At 34.6% G+C, this 26,553-nt stretch overlaps 1 protein-coding gene across 12 annotated transcripts in view; it reads right to left on the bottom strand.

Annotated features, from left to right (window-relative positions):
• Positions 1-26,553, bottom strand: part of ANKRD28 (ankyrin repeat domain 28) — a 199,456-nt gene that overhangs the window by 112,574 nt on the left and 60,329 nt on the right. For 3 of the 12 annotated variants that reach the window (XR_008501726.2, XM_054483189.2, XM_054483190.2), the window contains exons 1-2: positions 18,208-19,808; positions 17,036-17,119 (exon numbers count right to left, since the gene is read on the bottom strand). Coding sequence is in view for 9 of the 12 variants with exons in the window: in XM_054483189.2 (XP_054339164.1) it covers positions 17,036-17,119; positions 18,208-18,333 (210 nt within the window). In the remaining 3 variants the exon portion in view is untranslated. Of the gene's footprint in view, positions 1-17,035; positions 17,120-17,807; positions 17,995-18,207; positions 20,056-26,553 lie in introns of those variants that run through there. The other 9 variants (XR_008501727.2, XM_054483184.2, XM_063661286.1 and 6 more) reach the window with 6 other exon arrangements.

The raw sequence follows: 26,553 nt of genomic DNA, 5'->3' as shown, positions 1-26,553 counted from the left end.
ATAGGAATCTTGTTTATTCCCTGTTTTTATCCCCAGAGTATGATAAATAGCAGCTATTTAAAAAAAGTTCAACAGCTTAAAACAAATAATCTTTTAGTTCACAGTTTTAAGGGTAGTAATTCAGGCATGGTGTGACTGGGTTCTCTGCTGAGGGTTACACAAAGTTGAAATCAAGGTGTTGATGGGCTGTGTTGTCACCTAGAGGCCTGACTAAAAGAAAAAAAAAATCTGTTTTTTGGCTCATTCAGGCAATGGTCAGTTCTTTGTCCTTCTAAGACCTCCATTTTCCTTTCCCGGTTGTCAGCCAGAGGTCACCCTCCACTAGCCTGAGTTCTTACCATATGGCTCCCTCCGTCTTCAAAGCCAGCAAGAGAGAATATCCTTCACATCAAATCCTTCTCATACTCCCTTTGTTCCTAACTCTAGACCCAGATTTAGAGTTCATGTGATTAGGGCAGACCCATCTAGATAATCTCACTTACCTAGAGTCAGCTTTGTGCTCTGCCAGATGACATAAACTAATCAGGAATGAGACCTGATATGGTTTGGCTCTGTGTCTCTACCCAAATTTAATCTTAAATTGTAATAATCCCTACGTGTCAAGGATGGGACTAGGTGGAGGTAACTGAATCATGGGGGGCAGTTTCCCCGATGCTATTCTCATGATAACAAGTGAGTCTCAGGAGATCTGATGGTTGTGTAAGTATGCAGCATTTGCCCTGCTGGCAGTCATTCTCTCTCCTGTCACCCTGTGAAGAGGTGCCTTCTGCCATGATTGTAAGTTTCCTGAGGCCCCCAGAGCCATGCAGAACTGTGAGTCAATTAAACCTCTTTTTTAATAAATTACCCAGTCTCGGGTATTTCTTCATAGCAGAGGGAGAACAGACTAATACAATACCCTATCATGCTTATGATACCAGAAATAATACAGGGGACCATCTTAAAAGTCTGCCTACCATAAACTGCAGCCTGAAAGCTTAAGACGAGGCAAAGGAAGAGGGAGAGAATGCAGGTACAACAGATAATCTGATATAAGGAATTAACATTAAAAAGCAGGGAGAAGAAATTATGCATGATTGGACTTGCCTTCACAGGAACCAGCATAGTAACTGGCACATATTACTAGACAAGTGAATAAACCAACATACCAAATATTATCAAATTAAACAAGCAAGTATTTACTAAAGAGCTTATATGCTTATAGCTACAAGAGAAAAGATAAGAAATTACTCATAATGCTAAGCCACTAGGTAGAATTGAGAGGTGACACACCAGGGCAGACAATATGGACAAAAAACTAAATTTGACATAAAGAAAACTGGGTTAAGATATCTTTGAAATCTTGGAAAGTGACCAAATGGAAGCAACCAAATCAAATAATTCCAATGGCCTTAGTTTTGCCTCATCTGTAACTGAATTGATTTAACTACTTAATCTTTAAGATCCCTTTCCAGTGCTGACTATCCTACAATATGGAAGGCATGGTTCTTGCCCCAGGACAAATTCCCTGTAGGTATTTTAGAATCTAGTTATTAATCCACGTTGTAATCTAGACACTGCTCTATAATAATATATAAAAATACAGACAGCATCCTATTCTAAGTACTGAATTTATTCCATTCTACAAATTTAGCAGTAATCAGATACTTCTAAGGCTTACTTGCTTTTTATAGAATAATAAAACACTATAATTACACATCAATAACAGGTCCTGTAAAGGCCAAAAATGGCAGGCCCACAGCTAACATCACACTTAACGTACAAAGTTGAAAGCTTTCTTCTAAGACGAGGGACAAGAATGCTGCCCACCCTCACCACTCCTATCCACCATAGTGCTGCAAGTCCTAGCCAGAACAATTAGGCAAGAGAAAGAAGTAAAAGGCATCCTAATAAAAAAGAAAGAAATGAAATTTTATTTGCAGACATGATCTTACACAGAGAAATCCCTAAAGAGACACCAAAAAACGATTGAAACTGACAAATGAATTAAGTTGCAAGATACAAAATCAACATACAAAAAAATCAGTAGCCTTTGTATATACTAACAACAAACTATCTAAAAAGGAAATTAAGAAAACAATCCCATTTATAATAGCAACAACAACAAAAAGTAACATATTTAGGTGAAAATTTAACCAAACAGGTAAAAGATCTGTATACTAAAAACTATAAAACATTAATGAAAACAAATGAAGAAAACACAAATAAATGAGAAGATATACTGTGTTCATGAACAAAAAAATTAATATTGTTAAAATGTCCATATTACCCAAAGCAATCCACAAATTCAGTATAATCCCTATCAAAATTCCAATGTAATTTTTCACAGAAAATAGAAAAAACAACCCTTAAATTCATATGAAACAATAAAAGTCCATGAATAGTTAAAAACAATAACCAGCAAAAAGAACAAAGCTGGAGGCATCACACTGCTGATTTCAAAATATATTATAAAGCTACTGTAATCAAGACAGCATAGTATTGGCATAAAAACAGACACAGTGACCAATGGAACAGGACAGAAAGCCCAGAAATAAATCCCCTCGTTTATGGTCACTTGATTTTTGACAAAGGTGCCAAGAACACACAATGTGGAGAGAACAGCCTCTTCAATAAAAGATGTTAGGAAAACTGGATATCCAGACGCAGAAGAATGAAACTGGATCCTTATCTCATACCATATATAAAAATCAGCTCTAAATACATTAAAGACTTAAATATAAGACCTGAAATTATAAAACTACAAACAAGGGGGGGAAGCACCACAATACTGGTCTGGGCAATATTTTTTTGGATATGACCTGAAAGCACAAGCAACAAAAACAAAAACTGGCAAATGGGACTGCATTAAATGAAAAAGCTTTTGCACAGAAAAAAAAAAAAAATCACATGTATATATTAGCAAACCATATATTTGATAAAGAATTTATATTCAAAGTATATAATAAACTCAACTCAAAAGCAAGAAAACAACCTGATTAAAAGAGGCAAAGGACCTGTCATGATTAATTTTAGGTGTCCATCTGACTGAATTAAAGGATACTTAGATAGCTGGTATGGCATTATTTCTGTAGAAATCCATGAGGATGTTTCTGGAGGAGACTGGCATGTGAGTCAGTGGACTGAGTGGGGAAGATCTGCCCTCATTGTGGGCAGGTCTGGATGGAACAAAAAGGTGAAGGAAAAAAAAAATCACGAACAATAAGTGGTGATGGATATATTAGCTTGATTTAATCATCCAACATTGTATACATATACCAAAATATTACATTGTACTCTACAAATATATACAATTATGATTTGGCAATTAAAACTAATATTAATAATAAAAAGTAGAGGTGATGCCATCTATGACTGGACAACTGTAATCATCAAATGCAATCCAATTGTTCAGTAGGCTAATGTTTAGAATTTCTATTCCAAAAGTACTGCTGGAATATAAAAGAAAATTACCATTTCACAAAATATGTAATGTCTAAGTCTGAAAACATTCAGTGGAGTGTCAGCTGCTTCAATCAATAAAATTCTTAATGCTGTATACAAAGTTTTGTTGTTGTTGTTGTTTTCAATTCCCTGTGAGCTTAGGAGACAGTCTGCAGCGAACAAAGGGGCTGGAATTCTCAGGACAGAGCAACAGAGGAGAAAGTAGTACATGGAGAGACTCCCAAAGATCTGCAGAATCTCCCCTTAGTACTCAACTGAGTACTGAGTGGGAAAGGAGTGTAAGAATACTACCTGAAGCTGGTGAAAGAAACAGCAGTGTTTTTCAACCTTTTCTTCTTTACTATACTCTTTTCTGACAGTTTTTCCTAATCATTCCCCATGAAATCTTAATACCACTGTATTTCTAAGTTATGCATTTTGGCCCTTTAGAGGGCCACAAATCATTGGAATATGTAAGATTTTTCATATACGTACATACCCACAAAGAATCTATTTCCTCCAATTAGGAGTGATATCACCTCCAACGAGAACGACGGATCACAGAGAACAGAGTGTTCTGTTCCAACTAGCCAGTTAGGGAAAACTAATAATTCCTGGAGCATGGAGTAGAGTACTCAGGAGAAACTTGTTTCAGTAGTGGAGAATTATTAGGCTATTTTAAAATTAAATAAAATGCCATTTACATTAGGATAAAAAATTATAAAATACAGATAAATCTGACAAAAGACATTTATAATGAAATTACAAAATATTGGTGAGAGAAATTAATAAGCTTTGTCATATACTTTGCATCATACACAAATATTAAGTCAAAATAAACAGCACATTTAAATGTGTGAACTCTGAAAGAGTCAATCCTTCAAGAGGAATCCTGAGTGGCTAAGTGGAACTAAATTTGAAATAGAGTCAAGCAGCCATTTGGTAATTAGAGGTTACACACATACTGAGTGTTCAGGGAAAAATGCCATACTCACTAAACTTTGGGACTTTCATAGTTGTCTGTTCCTGTGTATGCTACCTGAATCAATCAAGACTGTGATCTGTGCTGAACCATCAGAACTCAACAACTTTCAAACAATCAGAACTAACTGAGTTTGTATCCCTCATTTGTACAAGCAGATCAGTGGGAACCTGGGCGAGACGTTTTGCCATAAAAGACAAACTTTCTCTTCGTTCTCTTAAAACATACCATTATTTTGTACAGAAGGCTGCATTTTCCTGGTGTACAAACTGTTAGCTGGCATAAAGCCTCTTTCCTTTTTGAAAGAAAATCCTTTTCAGTGGATTTGTTGACAAATGTGAAACTTAAAACTATAAAACTTCTAGAAGATATGAGCAAAACAACATGACAATGGGACAGTTTTTTTTAAAGATACAACACCAACACCAAGATCCATGAAAGAATTGATAAATGTGGATGTCATCAAAATAAAACTTGAGCTTTTCAAAAACACTCTTAAGAGAATGAAAACACAGCCACAGATCGAGGATTTGTTTCCAGAACATATAAATAAGAACTCTGAAAACTCAAGAGTAAGAAAACAATCCAATTAAAAAAACTCGCAAGAACATTTGAAAAGACATTTCACCAAAGATATATGGACTGACAAGATCACGAAAAGATTACAGAAATACAAATTAAGACCAAATTGAGATATTACTATTATTAAAATATTTAAGATTTTAAAAGACTGATTATATGAAATATTTGTGAGAATGTTGAAAATTTAGGATTCTCATATCCTGCTGGTGAGAACGTAAAATGATACAATCAGTTTGGGAAACAGTTGGTCAGTTTCTTAAAAAGTTAAACAAGCATATTCAACCATTCCACCACTAGACATTTAAACAAGAGAAAAAAAAGCACATATTCATACAAGGACTTGTACACAAACATTCACAGTACATTTAATTGTAACAGATGAAACAGAGAAGCACCTAAATGTTTACGAGAGGAGTGGATAAACAAATTCTGTATATCATTACAATGGAATACTACTCAGCAACAGAAAGGAATAGGCTATTAATGCATGCCACAACCTAAATGAATCTCAAAATAATTATGCTGAATGAAAAAAGCAGAAGAAATATTTGAAGTAATAACAACTCAGAGTTTCCCCCAAATGAACATCAGACAACAAACCACAGATCCAGGAGAACACTAACAGGAAAAATATCCCTCAAAATACATCAAGGCATATCATATTTAAACTGCAGAAAATCAAAGATAAATACAACTCTGAAAGTAGCCAGAGGAAAAAAACTTTACCTACAGAGGGGCTAAGATAATAATTATGTCTGACTATGCCTCAGGAGCCATGAAAGCAAGAAAAGAGTGCGGAGAAATATTTAAAGCATTGACAGAAAAAAAATACCACCAACCTACAATTCTGGTACCCTGGGAATTGCCTCAAAAGTAAAGAATAAATACTTTCTCAGACAAACAAAAATTGAGAGAATTTGTCAGCTGAACTTCTCTCTCAGAAGAAAAATGTTATAGTCAGAAACTCAGATCTACATAAAAAAGGAAGAACATCAAAGAAGGAGTAAGTTAAATAAAAACATTTTATTTTGAATTGATCTAACAGACAACAGTTTGTTCAAAATAATGGCAGCAATATAATGACAAATGCTCACATATATGTGCTTATGTATGCTTATATGTAAGTGTAAGGAATGATAGCAGTGATACAAGGAATGATAAGGAGGAATTAGGATTCTTTTGTTGTTAGATCCTCATACCACCTGTGAAGTGGTATAGTGTTATTTGACAGCTAGATGTCCATTAGATTAATATGCATATTGTAGACTGTAAGACATCTACTTAAAAAAAAAAAAGAGGTATAACTGATATCCTAAGAAAGGAGAGAAAATATAATCACATGAAATGCTCAATTAAAACCACAGAAGGCAGAAGAATGGACGACCAATAGGAACAAAAACCAATGGTAACAAATACAAAACAGTAACAAAAATGATAAACAGTAATCCACCTATAATAAGAATCACTCTGAATGTCAATGGCCTAAAAACACCAATTAAAAGACAAAAATTGTCAGACTCGATCAAAAAACAATATCCAAGTATATATTGTCTGTAAAAAACCTTTTAAAATACAAAGATGCAAATAGTAGGTTAAAAGTAAATGAATGGAGAGGATTCTGAGAATACAGCAGAGTAGGAAGCACCAGGAATCTGTCTCCCCAACTAGAAAACAATTCCACTGGCAGAATCTGTCCAATATAACTATTTTGGAACTCTATCGTATAATGAAGCCTTGCTACTTTCAAGGAAAGACTCAGAGGGGTAAATTATGATTTATTGTGGTCATGGTAAATTGCAATTAATTTTGGTCAATTTCAGTTCTAAGCACGGTAGCAGCTACCCATAACTCACATCTCAGCCCCATGGCAGGTACCTGTGCCCCAACTATGAAACTATAAAAATGCAAAACTATAAAACTCCTGGAAGATAAAACAGAAAATCCAGATGACCTTGGGTTTGGGGATGACCTTTTAGATACAATACCAAAGGCATGCTCAATGAAGAAGAATCGATAAGCTGTGACTTCGTTAAAATTAAAAAGTTCTGCTCCGCAAAAGACATTGTCTAAGAATGAAAAGGCAGCCTGGGAGAAAATATTTGCAAAAGACCTATCAGACAAAGAACTGTTACCCAAAATCTACAAAGAAATCTCAAAACCTAACCAGAAGAACACAAACCTGTTTAAAAAACGGACCAAGGACTTTAACAGACATTTCACCAAAGAAGATATACAGATGGTAAATAAGCATATGAAAAGATACTCCACATCATGTCATCAGGGAATTGCAAATCAAAACAACAATAAGACACCATTGCACACCTATTAGAATGGTCAAAATCCAGAACACTGATAACACCAAATGCTGGCAAAGATATGAAACAATAGAGACTCTCATTTATACCTGCTGTGAGTGCACACTGGTAAACAGCCACTTTGACAGGTTTTTTAACAAAACTAAACATACTCTTACCTTATGATCCTGCAATCATGTTATTTGATTTTACCCAAAGAAGCTGAAAACATACGTCCTAACAAAAACTTGCACATGGAAGTTTATAGTAGCTTTATTCATAACTGCCAAAACTTGGAAGCAACCAAGATGCCCTTAAGTAGGTGAATGGATAAACTGTGGTACATTCAGACAATGGATTAAAAAGAAATGAGCTACCAAGCCATTAAAAAAACATAGAAGAAACGTAAATGCATACTGCTAAGTGAAAGAAGCCAACCTGAAAAGGGTACATACTATATGATTCCAACTATATGACATTTTGGAAAAGGCAAAACTATGGAGACAATTTAAAAAAAATTACCAGGGACTGGGGGGAAGAATGAATAGAGGGTGCACAGAGGATACGGCAGTGAAACTACTCTGTATGAAACTATAATGGTGGATACATGTCATTATATATTTGTCCAAACTCATTCAATGTATAATACCAGGAGTGAACCCTAATGTGAACTCTGGTTTTTGAGCCATAATGATATGTATTAATGTAGGTACATCAATTTTAACAAATGTACCACTCTAATGGGAAATGTTGATAATGGGGAAGGCTATTCATTTGTGGTGGCAGTAAAGTGCATGAGAAATGTCTGTATCTTCCTCTCAACACTGCTGTGAATTTAAAACTGCTCTACAACATAACATCTATTACAAAAAAAAAGCCAGACAAAAAAAATGACATATTGTGTAATTCCATTTATATAACACTCTAGGAAAAAACAAAATGTACAAACCAGGTTAGTAATTACCAGGGAAGAGGAGGGAGAAAGGCATTTCCAAGGTGCAAATGGAGTCCTTTGGCAGCCATAGAAATGTTAACTATCTTGACTGTGGTGATGGTTTCATAGGTGTATGCATGTATCAAAACCTATGAAATTTTACACTTTATATATATGCAGTTTATTATACATCAATTGTATCTCAATAAGTGTTTAAAAAAATAGGCTGAGGCACTAGCTGAGACCTTTCAGACCAAAGTTACTTCATTTCAGTATGAAATTTAGGACATAATTTATCATATTTTTGCTATACCACATAACTATCAATATCTGTATAAGTAATCGTCAGCATTATTTCTGAGTATGCAAGTATTATTGATACTTGACCTTTATAGAAAATGCCAGTATTTACCGTCCACCAATTCATATAAACATAAGCACTAAAATTGCTTTAAAACTGAACCTAGAGGAAAGGTAGTCTGTGAAGTTAATAATATATTTAATAACAGATAATAAATACATTTAAAATTTTTTGCTTGTCCACTGAAGTAGAATTTTTGTTAACTTGATGGATCCCATTTATTACCAATGAAGAGGGTTAGTAATAACCCAAATGCCCTCTAAGAGGGAACTAGTTCTGCTAGTTAAATAAATTATGCTATGAAATACAGTTATAAAGAATGAGGAAAGTCTCTATAGACTAATATGGACTGACTCCTAAAATACACTGGGAATGAAAAAGGAAAATGCAGAACTCATGTATAACATGCTTACTAAAAATAAATACCTGAGTGGAATACAAATTTCTGTATTTTGAACCTCCAAAAACTGCTGGTTCCAGTGGATAATATCTTCTTTGTTTCAGGACCACCATAGTAATCATTTAGTCATAGTGACATAGGACATATACTTGGTTACGGATCTTGGGAGAAACCTCAACATTGATGAAGATAATTTACAAATTTGAAACTGGAATCTAGAGGCACTGGCCACACAGAGCTGGAGGGAGGTGTCATTTCTCTCCTGGGAGAAAGCTGAGTTGGTTCTTCTCCCATGCCTGCCCCCACCTTCATTCCACATTCCATACAAGCCAGCTGAAAGCTGGGTAGATACACCTGAGATGGGGATGGAGGGTTGTGGGCTCCAACACTAGTTACTGTGAATAGCTCTAAGAAAAGACCATGTACACACATACGGTTTTAGGACAGAGAGTGCACACAACCTCAAGTAATGAGTGAAGAGATTTTTTAAGAGCTCAGAAACATCAACAGCTTGGTGTACTGACAGTCAGCAGAAGCAACATGTGGCCACTAAGAAAGACTTGTTCAAGATTAGACTGCTTCTTGCTAATTTTCAGAAAAGACTGTATTTGCTGAGCACTTCATCTGAAAAATGTAAAATGAACATCATTTCAATGATCTCAGAAAGCAGTTTTGAAAACAAGGGATAATAATAATTTGGAGGACTACTTTTGCAATTCATTTTTGAATAATAAAGTCCATCTAAATTCAGAAGCCAATAAGCAGAATATACAAGGTAACACTTTCAAAAATATTAAGTTATATGCTACATCTAAGATCTACTGCTTAGCTCTTAAATCAGCCCTTTAGAGTTTAAAAAGGGTTGCTCATAATCTCAGCCTTCCTATGTTTAAACACTAAAAACAGTTTGGCTGGATCCTTGTGTAATACTACTTTGACATTTTTATCTACCGAAAAAATATGGCACTAAAGGAGGCTTGTGTCTTATTTGTCTCATCACTTGTTTGCAATGATAAAATGTAACAGCACTTGGTATTATAAAAATTAGGATTATCTTTGTATCACAGCTTAAAAGGCGGGAGTTCATAGGGCACAGACATAACTATTTTAGGGAGAAACATCCATTTTCCAACTATTATTGCTTTATAGTACTATTTGGCAGAAGAAAAATATTTCTCTCTCAACAATATGCTTTATTTCTCCAGTTACTATTAAGTCGGACACGGGTTCAAATTTCCATTCTGCTATACTGATTCTGCAGAAGGTTAATTTTTGTGAATTTTGGTAGAAATGTTAACCTGTCAATTTTACAAAACTGTTGCACAAGTTAAATCGAGTAATATAAAATGGCTTATGCCTATGTCTGTCTCAAAAGTAAAGTTCTACAATTAACACCAATTTTAACACTCTTAATAAAAAATTTGTATCTGTAGAAAATAATTTTCTTATAAAGAAGAATCAAAGTTTTCTTCTAAAATGTGGTATCATTAATATTTCAGATTAACTTATTTGGGTTCTACAACATGGCATTAAGTTCTAGTAAATCTTAGGGAAAGGCATTTATTATTTTGGTCACAAAAATCTAGAAACACAAATGAAAGCTTTTGGGCAAAAGCAGGAGGTCACTGAAAGTCATTTAGAATTTTTAGAGTGTCCTGAATTTGGAGTGGGGAAAGACTGTGAAGATCATTAATGTAACCCTACACATTTACCAAAAAAAAAAAAAAAAAAAAGAAAAAGAAAAAAAAAAAGAGAAAAGTGTGGGCTGAAGTTAACAGGATTCACTCAACTTGTATAGCCAATAAGGCTAAAAAGATATGAAAACCTAGGTCTTTCAACTTAGAGTCCAACTGTTCTTCATGTTCTATGTACCACTCTGATTTTAAAATATTTTGATTGCATTTCCCCTTTTATGGTTTACAGTGCTTCTTCCACATCCAGGTGACTTATTTTTCCAAAATTTTGCTATTTCAACAGTTTTTAGGCAACTAATAACCTTCCAGTTAGGTTCCTATCCAAACAACTATTTTCTCTTTCTTCCTTCCTATGAAAATCCTGATTTACTCCTGAATATGGCAATATATTCAATGAAGTTCACTGAAGCCCTATTCCTGCTCCAGGGGATGAACCAGGTGATGAACCAAGACTGATCTAGCAAAAAGCGAATCCCATTCTGCTTTGCTGGTGAATTAGTTTAGAGTAGTCTTGTAACCAATGGAACCTTAGGAAGGAATTCTGTGGGTACTCTCGAAGAGATGTTTTCTCCTTTTTTTTTAAAAAAAAAAAAAGGAAAATAAAAGAAAATGTACAGGAGAGTCTCTTTTCCAATGTCTTTGGTTGTTTCCCATAAGTACGTGATGCAGCAGTCATCTCTTTATTATGAGAAAGCCAAGAGTTTCACAGAGAAGCTCACCCAGAGCTCTGACATTGCTGTTTTAAACAACCCCAAATTACCATGCTCTAGATTAAATTATTACACAAGCAAAAAATCTCTATTTATTCAGGTAGTCAATTATTATATCTGTGGCCAAAATCTGCCAAATATAAAACTCTAGTATTTGCTAGTGAAACTATGTTACATGACTTCTACCATAGAAGACTTCATGTCATACCAAATAATATGAATGTATAATTTTTTTAAATTAAAGTTTGTTAAAAATCTATTAGGGAAACAAAAAGTTGACTTAAAAAAATAAAATTGACAAACCTTTAGCCAGACTAAGAAAAAAAGAGAAGAAGATCCAAATAAAATCAGAAATGAAAAAGGAGACATTACGACTTACACAGAAATTACGACTTACACAGACATTATGACTTATGCAGAAATCCAAAGGCTTGTTAGTGGTTATTGTAAGCAACTATATATGCTTATAAACTGGAAAATGTAGAAGAAATGGACAAATTTCTAGACATATACAACCAAGCAAGATTGAAACAAGAGGAAATCCAAAACCAGAACAGACCAGTAACAAGTAATGAGATGAAAGCTGTAATAAAAAGTCTTCTAGTAATGAAAAGGCCAGGACACAATGGCTTCACTGCTGAATTCTACTAAACATTTAAAGAAGAACTAATACCAATTCTACTCAAAATATTCTAAAAAATAGAGGAGGGAATACTTTCAAATTCATTCAAGGCCAGTATTACCCTGATACCAAAACCAGACAAAGACACATCAAAAAAAGAAAACTACAGGCCAGTATCGCTAATGAATATTAATGCAGAAATCCTCAACAAAATACTAGCACAACTGAATTCAACAATATATTAGAAAGATCATTCATCAAGATCAAGTGGGATTTATCTGTGGGATGCAAGGATGGTTCAAAACACAAAATCAATTAACATGATATATCAAAAAAATAAAGAATAACCATATGATCATTTCAATTGATGCTGAAAAAACATTTGATTAGAAAATTCAATATCCCTTCATGATAAAAACCCTCAAAAAACTGGATATGGAAGGAACATACCTCAACATAATAAAAGCCACATATGACAGACCCACAGCTAGTATCATACTGAATGGGGAAAAACTGAAAATCTTTCCTGTAAGACCTGCAACACAACAAGGATGCCCACTGTCACCACTGTTATTTAACATAGTACTGGAAGTCCTATCTAGCTCAATCAGACAAGAGAAAGATATAAAGGGCATACAAATTGGGAAGGAAGAAGTCAAATTATACCTGTTTGTTGGTGATATAATCTTATATTTGGAAAAATCTAAACATTCCACAAGAAAACTAGAACTGATAAATTCAGTAAAGTTCCAGAATACAAAATCAATGTACAAACATCACTAGCATTTCTATATGCCAACGGTGAACAATGTGAAAAAGAAACTAAAAAGTAATCTTGTTTACAATAGCCATACATAAAATTAAATACTTAGGAATTAACCAAAGAAGTAAAAGATCTCTATAATGGAAACAATAAAACACGAATGAAGAAAATTGAAGAGGACACCAAAAAATGGAAAAATATTCCATGTTCAAGGATTGGATGAATCAATACTGTTAAAATGTCCTGGCAATCTACAGATTCAATGCAATCCCAATCAATATACCAATGGAATTCTCACAGGAATAGAAAAAATACTAAAATTTATATGGAACCAGAAAAGACCCAGAATAGCCAAAGCTACCCTAAGCAAAAAGAACAAAACTGGTGGAATCCCATTATCTAACTTCAAATTATGCTACAGACCTATCGTAACCAAAACAGCATGGTACTGTCATAAAAACAGACACATGTACCAATAGAACAGAATAGAGAACCCAAAACCAAATCCAAATACCTACAACAAACTCATTTTTGACAAAGGTGCCAAGAACATACACTGGGAAAAGACAGTCTCTTTAATAAATGGTGCTGCGAAACTGGATAACCACATGCAAAATCATGAAACTAGACCCCTATCTCTTGCCATATACAAAATTCAAATCAAAATGCATTAAACACTTCAAACTGAATCTAATACAAGAAAACACTGGGGAAAATCTCCGGGACATTAGTCTGGGCAAATATTTCTTGAGCAATAGCCCACAAGCACAGGCAACCAAAGCAAAAATGGACAAATGGGATCACATCAAGTTAAAAAGCTTCTGCACAGCAAAGGAAGTAATCAACAAAGTGAAGAGACAACCCACAGAACGAGAGAAAACATTTGCAAACTACCCCTCTCACAGGGGACTAATAACCAGGATATAAGGAGCTCAAACAACTCTACAGGAAAAAACCTAATAATCTGATAAAAAATGGGCAAAAGATCTGAATAGACATTCCTCAAAAGAAGACACACAAATGGTGAAAAGGTCCTCAACATCACTAATCATCAGATATGCAAAACTCAATGAGATATCTTCTTGTCCCAGTTAAAATGCCTTTTATCCAAAAGTCAGGCAGTAACAAATGCTGGTGAGGATGTAAAGAAAAGGGAACCCTTGTACACCATTGGTGGGAATGTACAACCACTATGGAGAACAGTTTGGAGGTCCCCCAAAAAACTAAAAATAGAGTTACCATATGATCGAGCAATCCCACCGCTGGGTATATATCCAAAATAAAGGAAATCAGTGTATCGAAGAGATATCTGCACTCCTATGTTTGTTGCAGCACTGTTTACAATAGCTAACATCTGGAGGCAACCTAAGTGTCCATCAACAGATGAATGGATAATGAAAATGTGGTACATACACACAATGGAGTACTCGTCAGCCATAAAAAAAGAGACCCAGTCATTTGCAACAACAAGGATAGAATTGGAGATCATTATGTTAACCGAAATAAGGCAGGCAGAGAAGAACAAACATCACATGTTCTCACTTACTTGTGGGATCTGAACATCAAATCAACTGAACTCATGGACATGACAGAAGGATGGTTACCAGAGGCTGGGAAGGGTAGTGGGGGGTTGAGTGGGAGGTGGGGATGGTTAATGGGTACAAAAAAATAGAATAAGACCTACTATTTGATAGCACAATAGGGTGACTATAGTCAATAATAACTTAATTGTATATTTTAAAATAACTTAAATAATGTAATTGGAATGTTTGTAACTCAAAGGATAAATGCTTGAGGGGATGAACACCTCATTCTTCATGATATGATTATTTCACATTACATGCCTGTACCAAAACATCCCATGTACCCCATAAATATAGATACCTACTATGTACCCACAAATTTTTTTAAAACCCACTAAAATAAAAAGAAAAATCTATTAGGTGTTTTACTAAGAAAGGTGCTGTTTAGTGGTCTACAATATTCAAAACTTCAGGGTGTGACTAAAGAAACTAATCTAAAATTATACAATGACTATTTAATGGTAGAGAAATAAATCTGAACTTATATCAATTCTAAAAATGTATAAAAACAACTTCAAAAAACTTAAGAGAAACCTGAGTTTCAAAAAGTCCAATGTTATTCTCCAAATACTTATTTAAATAAATTTACTTTGGAAAAACACCACTGTCACACTGACATAAAGCTTAAAAATATTTTATTACCTATTAAAAGTCAGTGCATTTAACACCCATTGCCTTTTAAAACCCCATGTGCTTCCTTATCAAACAAAATCAGATGATATTTACCATCTTAAATTCAAATAATGGCCAAAAAGTTAACAAATCTTGACTTTAAGGCAATACTCTCAACTACTAAGAAAGGGTCACAAGAGAAAAGGCCTAAAAGCAATCATAAAAGTTGTTGTCAAAAACCTTTGTATCACTGAAGACAACTGTCAAAGAGTCACTCTCAAGAAAGGCCTACTGATGAGTGAGCTGATGCTCTCAATGACTCTGAATATTTTTTTAATTTAGGATAAATTGATTAAATATAACATAAAAGTAATGTCAGCTATAATAAACTTTGTAATGATGGAGAAATTAGCCCTGGTAAATGGAATTATAGTTCAAACTTTCTAATCAAGGTAGTATTTGCCAGTACTATTAAAATAAAACCAAAATAACAAGAAAACCTTAGGAGTTAAACGGAAAACATGTTTTCCACCTTTTCATGCGTCTATACCCCTTGAGCTATTTTCTAAGAAATGCATACTCTTCAGTATACCCTGGGTAAAGTAACCAGACACTTCATTTAAAACAAACAAATCATGGCCCAGCACAGTGCCTCACGCCTGTAATCCCAGCACTTTGGGAGGCCAAGGCGGGCGGATCACCTGAGATCAGGAGTTTGAGACCAGCCTGGCCAACATGGTGAACGAAACCCTGTCTCTACTAAAAACACAAAAATTTGTCAGGCATGGTGGCAGGTGTCTGTAATCCCAGCTACTCGGGAGGTTGAGACAGGAGAATCACTTGAACCCGGGAGGCAGAGGTTGCAGTGAGCTGAGATCATGCCACTGCACTCCAGCCTGGGCAACAGAGCCAGACTCTGTCTCTAAATAAATACATACATACATACATAAATAAATCCTGAATTAGGTGCATGTTTCCAACTAAATATAAACTTGAAGGCAATTCATTTAGAAAAAGTTTTAAAAAATATATAATGATAGCATTCTGTTCATTACCCAATGTTAAAATTAACAACAGTTTTAGCCAATGATTCAAATCTATTCAGATAATTCATTATTTTAAAAATAAGGTAAAACCTTTTTGTATCTACCTAACATTAAGTGGTCACAGCAGTATTATATTTAAAAAAAAAGGAGGAAAGACGAGAGTTAAAAATGAGCTTGCAACGGGTGCTTCCTTAAAACCACAATCATTTCTAGGTCATCTGTTTTGGTGTTGCCACAGTGACTTTGTGAATCATATGACTTTTCACCCCCTCCATAACTCAGGGGTACATTTGTTTCTGGTAAAAATATATATATTAGGGGATGTAATTTTGTTAGAGTACATAATGTACTTTCAGCCACAATTTAGTAAACTAAATACTGGCCACTGAAAAAACATACAGAGAGAGAAAATTATCCATATATCCACCTTTCTAAAACTGTTCATCATGTCAGCACTGAATATACTACTGTATCTTTAAGTCTGAAAACTTTTCGAACAATGACTTTACTGAAAACCTAATCTGACAAAAATTAATCAAGCATCATTGTAAAACACTCACCATGATTATTTACAAAAAGCAAATCTGATTTTATATTTAGATATACACTTAAAATAATTCTCATTTGAAATGCACAGTTAAGTATTTAATGGTGAAGTATCATGATTTCTGCAACTTACTACATATACATGTAAAAGTTGTATATTAATAAATACAGAAAGCAAATGTGGCAAAACGTTATCAATGCCAAAAGTAAGTGAAAGGTATATGGGTAGTCAGCATGTTTTTTTAACTTTCCTGTGTTTGAAAAATTTCAAAGTAAAAAGCTGGGAGAACAAAAGACCCCTACTGGCTGCTACTGCCCTGAGTATACGTCCAGTGTTTTCCCTTTTGCCTCAATACCTTCCTGCCCTCATTTAAAACAACTGTTACAGAGTTATATTATGTCTTGTAAACAAAAATCACAATTCTAGGAAAGAATTTTAAAAAGCAGTTTTAAAGGCTGGCATCAGTGAATTAACTGTTTTACCTGAAAGTTAACATCTTCTTTCTTAAATATTAGTGCTCGAACTTCATCGGGATCTCCGTTAAATATAGCTTGCACCAGTGATGGCTAAAATATAAGAGAGTAATAAAAACATTAGAATCATCCATGTGGGGTGACCAAGGATATTTATATATAGTTTCGGAATCTACAAGTTTTCTTCCCTGTAGCAATAATCACTTTTGACATTAGCCAGAAGTTTCATAAAACCAAATCATGTCAAAGTACAGGATTCCTACTTGGAAAAAAAAAGGCCTAATTAAAAAAAAAATCAATTCAGTTTGACCCAATTTAGGTAGTATAATAAACACAATCAGATTTTATTTCTTGTAAGTAGAAGCCTTTTGTTTCTGTATATGACAAAAAGAAAGACTCTTCCAAATACAAATGTGTGATCTCAACATCTACTTGTGGGACAGAACTTGTTAAGCAATTTCCGCCCCATGAAGGAAGGCTTTTTTGAAAAGGTCTGTTTGGGGCATCAAATTATCTTACATGGATTAGCATTACATGTATAAAGATACAAATCCCAAGAAAGCAAACCTGGCAGTTGATGAAAATAGCCACTAATCAAAGATCAAAAAATACTGGATACTTAAATAACTTGAAAAGACAAACACATGCATAACTAAATGTAATAATTTCTTAATCAACGATACAGCCTCTTGATAAGGTATACTATACTAGTCAAGGAGCCAGCTGACAGTAGCACTAAAACCAAGGTTAAAGATGAAGACTGAATCTCATATAGTCTTACATGTAAATACATAAAATTCATTACAGAAAAGGCCATGCCTTGGTGTTGCTGGGGGTAGTCAACCTTTCCTAAAATATGCAGAGTTCCTGATTCTTGTTACATCAGTTTCTGAAACCACAAAATGAAAACAGAAACGTGGTTGCCATAACTACTAATTCTCAAATTATTTTTAAACAGTCTTTTAAAGAGATTAAGACATAGTAAAGACTGAAATGTTATCTCAGCATTCGAAAAAGTAAAAATGAAAAATGTGCATTTTATACAAAAATATTGCATCATATTTACACACGTATTGCTTTAATTTGGGTTTGTAAAGAAACTATTGGAAATTTACATCTATTCTTAAAAAACAAGATTTATACTACTAGTTCAGTAGAATATAGTAAACATATAAACTTACATATCTTACCAATACATTTCCAGAAGGTGGAGAATGTAGGGATTTATTTTCCTGTGGCAATTTAGAAATGAATGCAGGAGATTCATCTTCTACCTCCTCCAAAACAACAATACACACTCGACTCATTCGAACTTTTAAAACACTAAATTCCAAGCTATGTGATAAAAGTCACAGTTGGAAGAGCACAAGTAGTTTTTCCTCCTCTTCTGTACAACACTTACAAACATTCTCTGAACAGCACAGCTGGGTTTTTTTTTTTTTTTTTAAAGTTAATAAGTACTACTGGAAAAACAAGTTTAAAATTATGACTACATAATTTGTAACTTCCTAAATATAACGAAATTCTATTATTTCTGTTGGATTACTGCAATACTTAAGAAGAAATTTCACACCAACATGTCAATAACTAAAATGAGTCCAAGCTCATTTAAAAATATTTTTCCTCTACCAAAATAGTCTTATTGCTCTATCTCTGAAATTTACTTGCACAAAACAATCATTGTTTTTGGTGACACAACACCACACAATATAGAATGAAATGAGAAACAACTGCTGTGACAGAGATGATCACAGCGATACCCACTCTTGCCTGCAAGGTCATATAGTTACCAGTAGCTGTTTTGCTTATAATTGAAAATAAAAAATAAAATCTCACTATTCTGTTTCCACTTCTAATTTGTCTTCATTTCTTCATCACTGGTTTAATGCAGATACTATTCACAGAAAAAAAGATCTAGAGCTCAGCATAAATCCTGAAAATGAAGCTCAGAGGTTAACAATTCTTTCAGTGTTTGGGAAAGGGGCAAAAAAAAAAAAAAAAAAAAAAAAACAAAAACAAAAACAAAACCCAAAACCACTCTGCATTAATAGCAAAGCTGCAGTACATTTACATGTGATGAGTCAGACCACAAGAGACAATACGACTCTTGGTACTAGAATACAGCTTGATTAATCCAGATTTCCCATATAATAGAAGAAACACAGTTAGCTTTATTCCCATCGATAGCATAAGCAAGGCAGAGTGTTCATTCTTTCTCCATCAGGCAGTTGTCTGGCTGCTCCAGCAAAAGGGCACAGGCACCAGGCAGAAATGGTGTTAGTGGAGAATCCTAGTAGAACAAGCAGGCTGTGAAGGAATTAGAAGGCATTTGAGCTCAAATTACTGCTTCAGGCTTTTTGTTTTCTTTAAAAAAAAAAAAAAAAAGAGGGAGAAAAAAAAAAACATAGTAGTTTATCATTCCAGTGTTTCCATTGCTCTCCACATGAATACAGCTTCCATTAAACAGTCTTCATTCAGAGAAAAAAATAGCAGACTGTGCATCTTCTTTGAGCCAACTACTTTATTCAATCATCTGCCTCTTTGCCAATATAGTTTCCTTCCACTGTGAAAACTGCCACAGTTATCCTTTTCAGATTTCAAATGCTTTCCTGTTCCTCAGATGATCTTGCAAAACACCACTGACATCCCCAAATGAGTAGGTCCTTAAAAAATATCTATAGAACCTCAGTATCGGTCCCACAGAAGCATTCCAACGGAGCAACAGTCTGAAGAGCAAAGACTGCAGACCCGCAGGATGAAATGCCTAGTAATGCTCACATGTTACACTTACCAGAGATCTGAGCTACTGCTCGGGATGTAACTTCCTCTAGCAGGAGAAAAAAATAGTGCATTTGGACAGCCTTCACAATTAGAAGGTTCATGCCAGTTCTGTGACTAATCCAGATCAAACTAAAAAATTCTATAACTGAAAAATGAGTGCGCTTTTAACATTTTCCACTAAAAGCCACAAGGAAATCTGCTGTACTGCCTCTGCTGACTAACAGCGGTTTTAGCAAGTAAACAATTCCAAACGGCTTAACTGCTTTCGTGTGTTACAATAAAGCAAATGTTTAACCCTATAATGACAGTTGCAGTAAGAACATGCCTGCAATGGACTCATAAAAAAGGTTTAAAGATGGAGAAATATTTTATGAGATTATAAAAACCATGAAATTGTTTTATTCATATTTTTACCAAGAGCAGTTTTAATCTGACAGGTGTATTTTATTTTCTAGAATGCAGAGCTTAAACAAATGAAATTTAAGATTGTCTAACAATTCCTAAATCGGTGAATTTAATCAATCATTGATTCATATTTTAAAGGGAAAAGCAAAAATTTCATAATGTAGAAATCCTAACTCTAAAATTATATAAGTCATTTGATTTTTCACTGAAGAAATAAAATAATCCTACCTTCCCACTTGGATAGGGAATAAAGCATTAAAAATCTGTTAAAGAGGTACATGAAAAAAAAAATGTCCTTCGTCCTGAATTACCTATGTCAAAAGTGCACGGGGTAATGCAAATAATCTCCCTCCCTATAAATTTCCCAAAGCCACGAATAAATGTCAAAACCAATCATTTCATCGTTTTTTTTTTCTTCTTTCTCTGTTTACCCAACATGGGGGATATTTCTCAAGAGAAAACTTACAAAGAAAATACCATGGTCTCCCTTCAATCTGTGTTCTTCATATTAACTAGTATTTTTATTAATAAACATAATAGTTACTTTTGAACATCTGTGATATGCTATGTGCTGTACATTCTCATTTAATACAATAACCTTGCTTATTCCCATTATAGAGGGAAAAACAGACTCAGAAATGATGTATTTTACCCAAAGTTACATAAATTAATAAAGTTGTGTGTTATTTCAAACACATACTCTTTCTAATCTATTCTGCTATCACTGAGTACACACACGTACAGACACACTCTCTTCTCCCCACTCATCCCCAGATCTTTGCAACCTATAATACTAGCTTATAAAAGTGATCTTAACAAACAGGTAACCTATAAAGGTTGTGAAAAGTTTAGGTAACAAAGGAATATACTATTTATTGCTATATTCTAAAATGAGTTATTTTTAAATGGGTACTTCAAAGCAAGTCTTAAAACCATAAAAAGAAAAAAACAAACAAAAAATCCCAGCATGATACAAATATAAGAATGTCAGAATTTAAAACAAGAACCATTGAAAGCTATAAAATGTATCAATCTATGGAAGAAGCAATAACTCTAACATATTTGTACCAATTAAAACATGCTAACAATTCATTAGTTATATTTTAAAATATATAGTACTTTTATGCCAAATTAAAGGTATGTAAATATTGAACATACATCAAATATGTTACCCATCTCCACACAGCTGAGTCAAAAATATCTGAAAGTGAAACAACTATAGTAACAATATCCTATATTTCATCTTCAGGGTTCCCAAGCCCCCAAAGCAAAATCTCTTTTTATCTTAACAATCTTAACAATCTAGATACAATGTTCCAAAGTATCTAGTACCTAAGTTTACTTACTTAGACTTAAGCAGGTACATCCCTGTTTTTTGTTCTAAGTCAACCTCCACACTTAGGTCTTTCCCAACCAGAAAACAAACTCCTTGAAGGTAGGGACTGTCTTACATACATATTGTTTCCTTCCACTTTCTTCCACCTATAAATAATTTCATTGAAATGAATTCTATCGTCACAAGACTCTGGAAGGGTGGAGATTTATAAACAAGAATAGTGGGGGTGTGTTGGTATACATATATTTTAACCAGAAAATATAGGTGGCATTAAGGTTCAACAAAGTGAGTTTCATATCTCTAATAAGTGAACAATTAAAATTTCAGAAGTTGACAGGATATAAAACAAAGGTATGGGGTGATGGTTAAAACTAAGGGCTCCGCATCGCCAAGTCAATCCTAAGCCAAAAGAACAAAGCTGGAGGCATCACACTACCTGACTTCAAACTATACTACAAGGCTACAGTAACCAAAACAGCATGGTACTGGTACCAAAACAGAGATATAGATCAATGGAACAGAACAGAGCCATCAGAAATAATGCCACATATCTACAAGTATCTGATCTTTGACAAACCTGACAAAAACAAGAAATGGGGAAAGGATTCCCTATTTAATAAATGGTGCTGGGAAAACTGGCTAGCCATATGTAGAAAGCTGAAACTGGATCCCTTCCTTACACCTTATACAAAAATCAATTCAAGATGGATTAAAGACTTAAATGTTAGACCTAAAACCATAAAAACCCTAGAAGAAAACCTAGGCATTACCATTCAGGACATAGGCATGGGCAAGGACTTCATGTCTAAAACACCAAAAGCAATGGCAACAAAAGCCAAAATTGACAAATGGGATCTAATTAAACTCAAGAGCTTCTGCACAGCAAAAGAAACTACCATCAGAGTGAACAGGCAACCTACAAAATGGGAGAAAATTTTCGCAACCTACTCATCTGACAAAGGGCTAATATCCAGAATCTACAATGAACTCCAACAAATTTACAAGAAAAAAACAAACAACCCCATCAAAAAGTGGGCAAAGGACATGAACAGACACTTCTCAAAAGAAGACATTGATGCAGCCAAAAAACACATGAAAAAATGCTCACCATCACTGGCTATCAGAGAAATGCAAATCAAAACCACAATGAGATACCATCTCACACCAGTTAGAATGGCAATCATTAAAAAGTCAGGAAACAACAGGTGCTGGAGAGGATGTGGAGAAATAGGAACACTTTTACACTGTTGGTGGGACTGTAAACTAGTTCAACCCTTGTGGAAGTCAGTGTGGCGATTCCTCAGGGATCTAGAACTAGAAATTCCATTCGACCCAGCCATCCCATTACTGGGTATATACCCAAAGGACTATAAATCAGGCTGCTATAAAGACACATGCACACGTATGTTTATTGCGGCATTATTCACAATAGCAAAGACTTGGAACCAACCCAAATGTCCAACAATGATAGACTGGATTAAGAAAATGTGGCACATATACACCATGGAATACTATGCAGCCATAAAAAATGATGAGTTCACGTCCTTTGTAGGGACATGGATGAAATTGGAAATCATCATTCTCAGTAAACTATCGCAAGAACAAAAAACCAAACACCGCATATTCTCACTCATAGGTGGGAATTGAACAATGAGAACACATGGACACAGGAAGGGGAACATCACACTCTGGGGACTGTTGTGGGGTGGGGGGAGGGGGGAGGGATAGCATTGGGAGATATACCTAATGCTAGATGACGAGTTGGTGGGTGCAGCGCACCAGCATGGCACATGTATACATATGTAACTTACCTGCACATTGTGCACATGTACCATAAAACCTAAAGTATAATAATAATAATAATAATAATAAAAGAAAAAAAAAAAAAATAAAATAAAACTAAGGGCTCAGGAGTCAGCCCACCTGAAGTTCAATTCTGATTCCATCATTTCCTAGCTGTGTCCTTGGACAAACCACTTAAATTCCCTAAGCCTAAATTTCTTGACACTTATATAAGAAAAAAATAACCTGCAGAGATTTTTCTCTAAGAGAAATAGAGTAACAGTACAGTGCTTGAGAATGCAACCTATTTTGTGGTCAAATTGCCTGAAGTTCTAATCCAGGCTTCCCACTAACCTAATTCTGGGATCCTGGGCTACTCACTTATTTAGTAACCTCTCTGTGCTCATTTTAACACCTATTAAATGACATTAACAGAATTTACTTCATAGTGTTGTGAAATCTAAACAAGATAACCTTATTGTTATGGATATTTGGGATAGCTGAATGATATCCCTTGTGAAGCCAGTGAGTGGATCAAAGGCTATTAAACTCCTCCTCCCCTTGACCCAGTACAAGTGACGTAATTCAGATTAATGTCTGGAGATCCCACTCAGTTGCCAGGTCCCCAAACTTTTCCGTGGTCTCTTGAGAGTCTGCTAAAAGCTCATTTTAGACTCTAGTAACTAGACAAGCACATACTAAGTGTTAATTGGGGGAGAGGGAGCAGCAAACTTAGGCAAGAAAGACTACAGGTTCTTCCATTCTTCTACCTTCACCAGATTTTACAGTTTAGGGACTGTAAAATTCCTTTGGGAAAAAGGATAGGAAGTACTAGCCCATGGTATATTATAAAATCAAAAGCAGATAAAAAATACTAAGAGAAATGTGTCAGTTTTTAAATTATTTAAATTAGCAGCACTGTTTTGTGTCTTCTTCTATGGAATAAGACAGGCTCCTACCCTCAAGGAACTCACATCTTAAAGGAAAAGGAGACAAGTGAATATTTAAGAAGTTAGAAACAGAGGAAGTACTTCTGATAAAAAATTGCTGATAAAGATTGTGCAAACTGTAAGTTTAACATTTTTTTCCACTTAGAGAAATATCAAGGGGATGTGGTTTTTTTCTTTGGTACTTATTTTTTAGAGCATATTAGATTAAGTTTTTAATAAGCTAACAAGTTCAACTCTGACAGCTTTATAATCCTTCTATTCTTTATACTAAAATGTATCCTATCAAGAGCTTACTCCTACTATTAATAGAATCACATAATGGTAAAGATGGCTTAAACCTTTTTACTGATTATAAAAACATTAAGTCACTGGAAGATAATTTTTGGGTTCCTAATTGTTACAGCTGAATTTCTTTTTTTGATACAAACGATTTTTCCTTTCTGCAACAAGATCCAACCTAAACCTCACCTTCTTCTTACACATCTGTGAACTCCATATTATCACAGAATAGAATACTCAGGGTATATTAAGTGACTACTGTGTGCCAAGTAACAAGCTGGTCTCTGAGTATTTGAAAATAAAAAGCTTGTGGTGAAAGATGGTAAGGAAGTGGGTTCAAACAATGTTTCAGAAAACATTTCTGACAGATCAAGACTCCTCACCAATCTTCTTGAGCTACGCCTCATCTATCCATATACTTTAGGGAAAAAAAAGTCTTATGAATAGAGTTAAAAGAAAATGAGGTAGAGGGTGAGGGGAGAGAAATCAAGGAATAGCTGCTTTCTAGGCTACGCAGGCCAGAATCCATGCAATTATCTATGTGATTATTAGAGCCACTGCAAGAAAGTCACTAAATATTTAAAACACAACTCAAAATCTTCATAATAGATCAGACTTAACTCTCTGCAGGTAATATATTTATGATCCAGGACACTTATTTTTTATGCGGTCATAATGCCAAAATGGCCATTAACCAATATCGTTTGACGATCTCAAGTGGTTTGATCCCACTGGTACATTACATTCGTAATAATAAATTGTTAACCCTTCCAATATTAATAGTACTGTATACTGCAGATTGTTAGCACATTCTAATATTACATGTGTTTTCTGCAGAGATCTGTATTTTGTGTCCATTCCTCCAGGCTTCCATTCCAGCTTTAGGTAAATACAGAGCCTCACACAATAAAGACTACATTTCTCAGCTCTCTTGTAGCTAGGAGCCACATGAAAAAGTTTGACCAAAATTTTAAGTAGGTGTTGTGTGCCTTCCAGAAAACTTTCTTAAAGACGAACTAGCATATTCAGCTTGCTTCCTGGAACAAAGATGATTGGCCACTATCTTAAACCAAACAAGCACTATAGTCTAGGGTAGTGAAACTACGCTAGAAGGGAGCTGGGTCTTTGAGGACTTTGCCAAACAGAACTGCCATACAAGCCTTGGACTGTCTACTTTCTGACTTTCATATTAGAGAGAAATAAAAAGTCCTGCCTTGTTTAAGAAACTGTAATTTTGCATCTCTGGTACTTGGAGCTGAGCCTAACTCTAAATGATAATCTTACTCTTCCTTTAATTATCTATGAGTGGACATATATCCTTCCAGCCCTGTTCTTCCAACATTCATACTCCAGTACAATGTGGCTACTTAAATCTTCAATAAATAAAATGAGTTAGAAACTTGAGCTGTAACATATTGTACTAGAAACAATAATCAGAAATCTGCTGGAAAATAATTCATATTTTCCTGGATAAGCTAAGGACAATCAGAGGAGAAAGAGATGGAAACAGTTACCACAAATATTCTCAATGATCTTCAGCCACCATTTTGGTGGGTACTGTTATCAGATCTCTAAATGAGAAACAGAGGCTCAGTAACATCTAGTCAGCCAATCACTTATCTGCCCCATCCATTCACCTAGTATATATTCATCTACTATGTGCCAGTCTCTCTGCCAAGCTGAGAAAACAAAATGATGAATAGTCAGTCCTTGTTCTAATGAACCATACACACAAATAAATACTATATGACTGCAACTGTGATAAATTCTCGAATAAAAAAAATGTCTGAAAGACAAGGAACTAATGGGTGGCCCATGTGGCTGGGCAAGCAATCATGAGGGACAATATCATATACAGTTGGAGAAGTGAGTATGGTCATGTGATAGAGAGGCCTTGTAAACCAAGTTATAAAGTTTGTATTTTTCATTGAGAACTCATTAAAAATTTTTAATTAAGGAAGTCATGATTTGCTTTTGCTTTAAAAACATTATGT

This window comes from Pongo pygmaeus, chromosome 2, assembly GCF_028885625.2.
Source record: "Pongo pygmaeus isolate AG05252 chromosome 2, NHGRI_mPonPyg2-v2.0_pri, whole genome shotgun sequence".
NCBI classification, from domain to species: domain Eukaryota; kingdom Metazoa; phylum Chordata; class Mammalia; order Primates; family Hominidae; genus Pongo; species Pongo pygmaeus.
The sequence above is the reverse complement of the archived record's forward strand: the minus strand, read 5'-3'. Positions and strand labels throughout refer to the sequence as shown.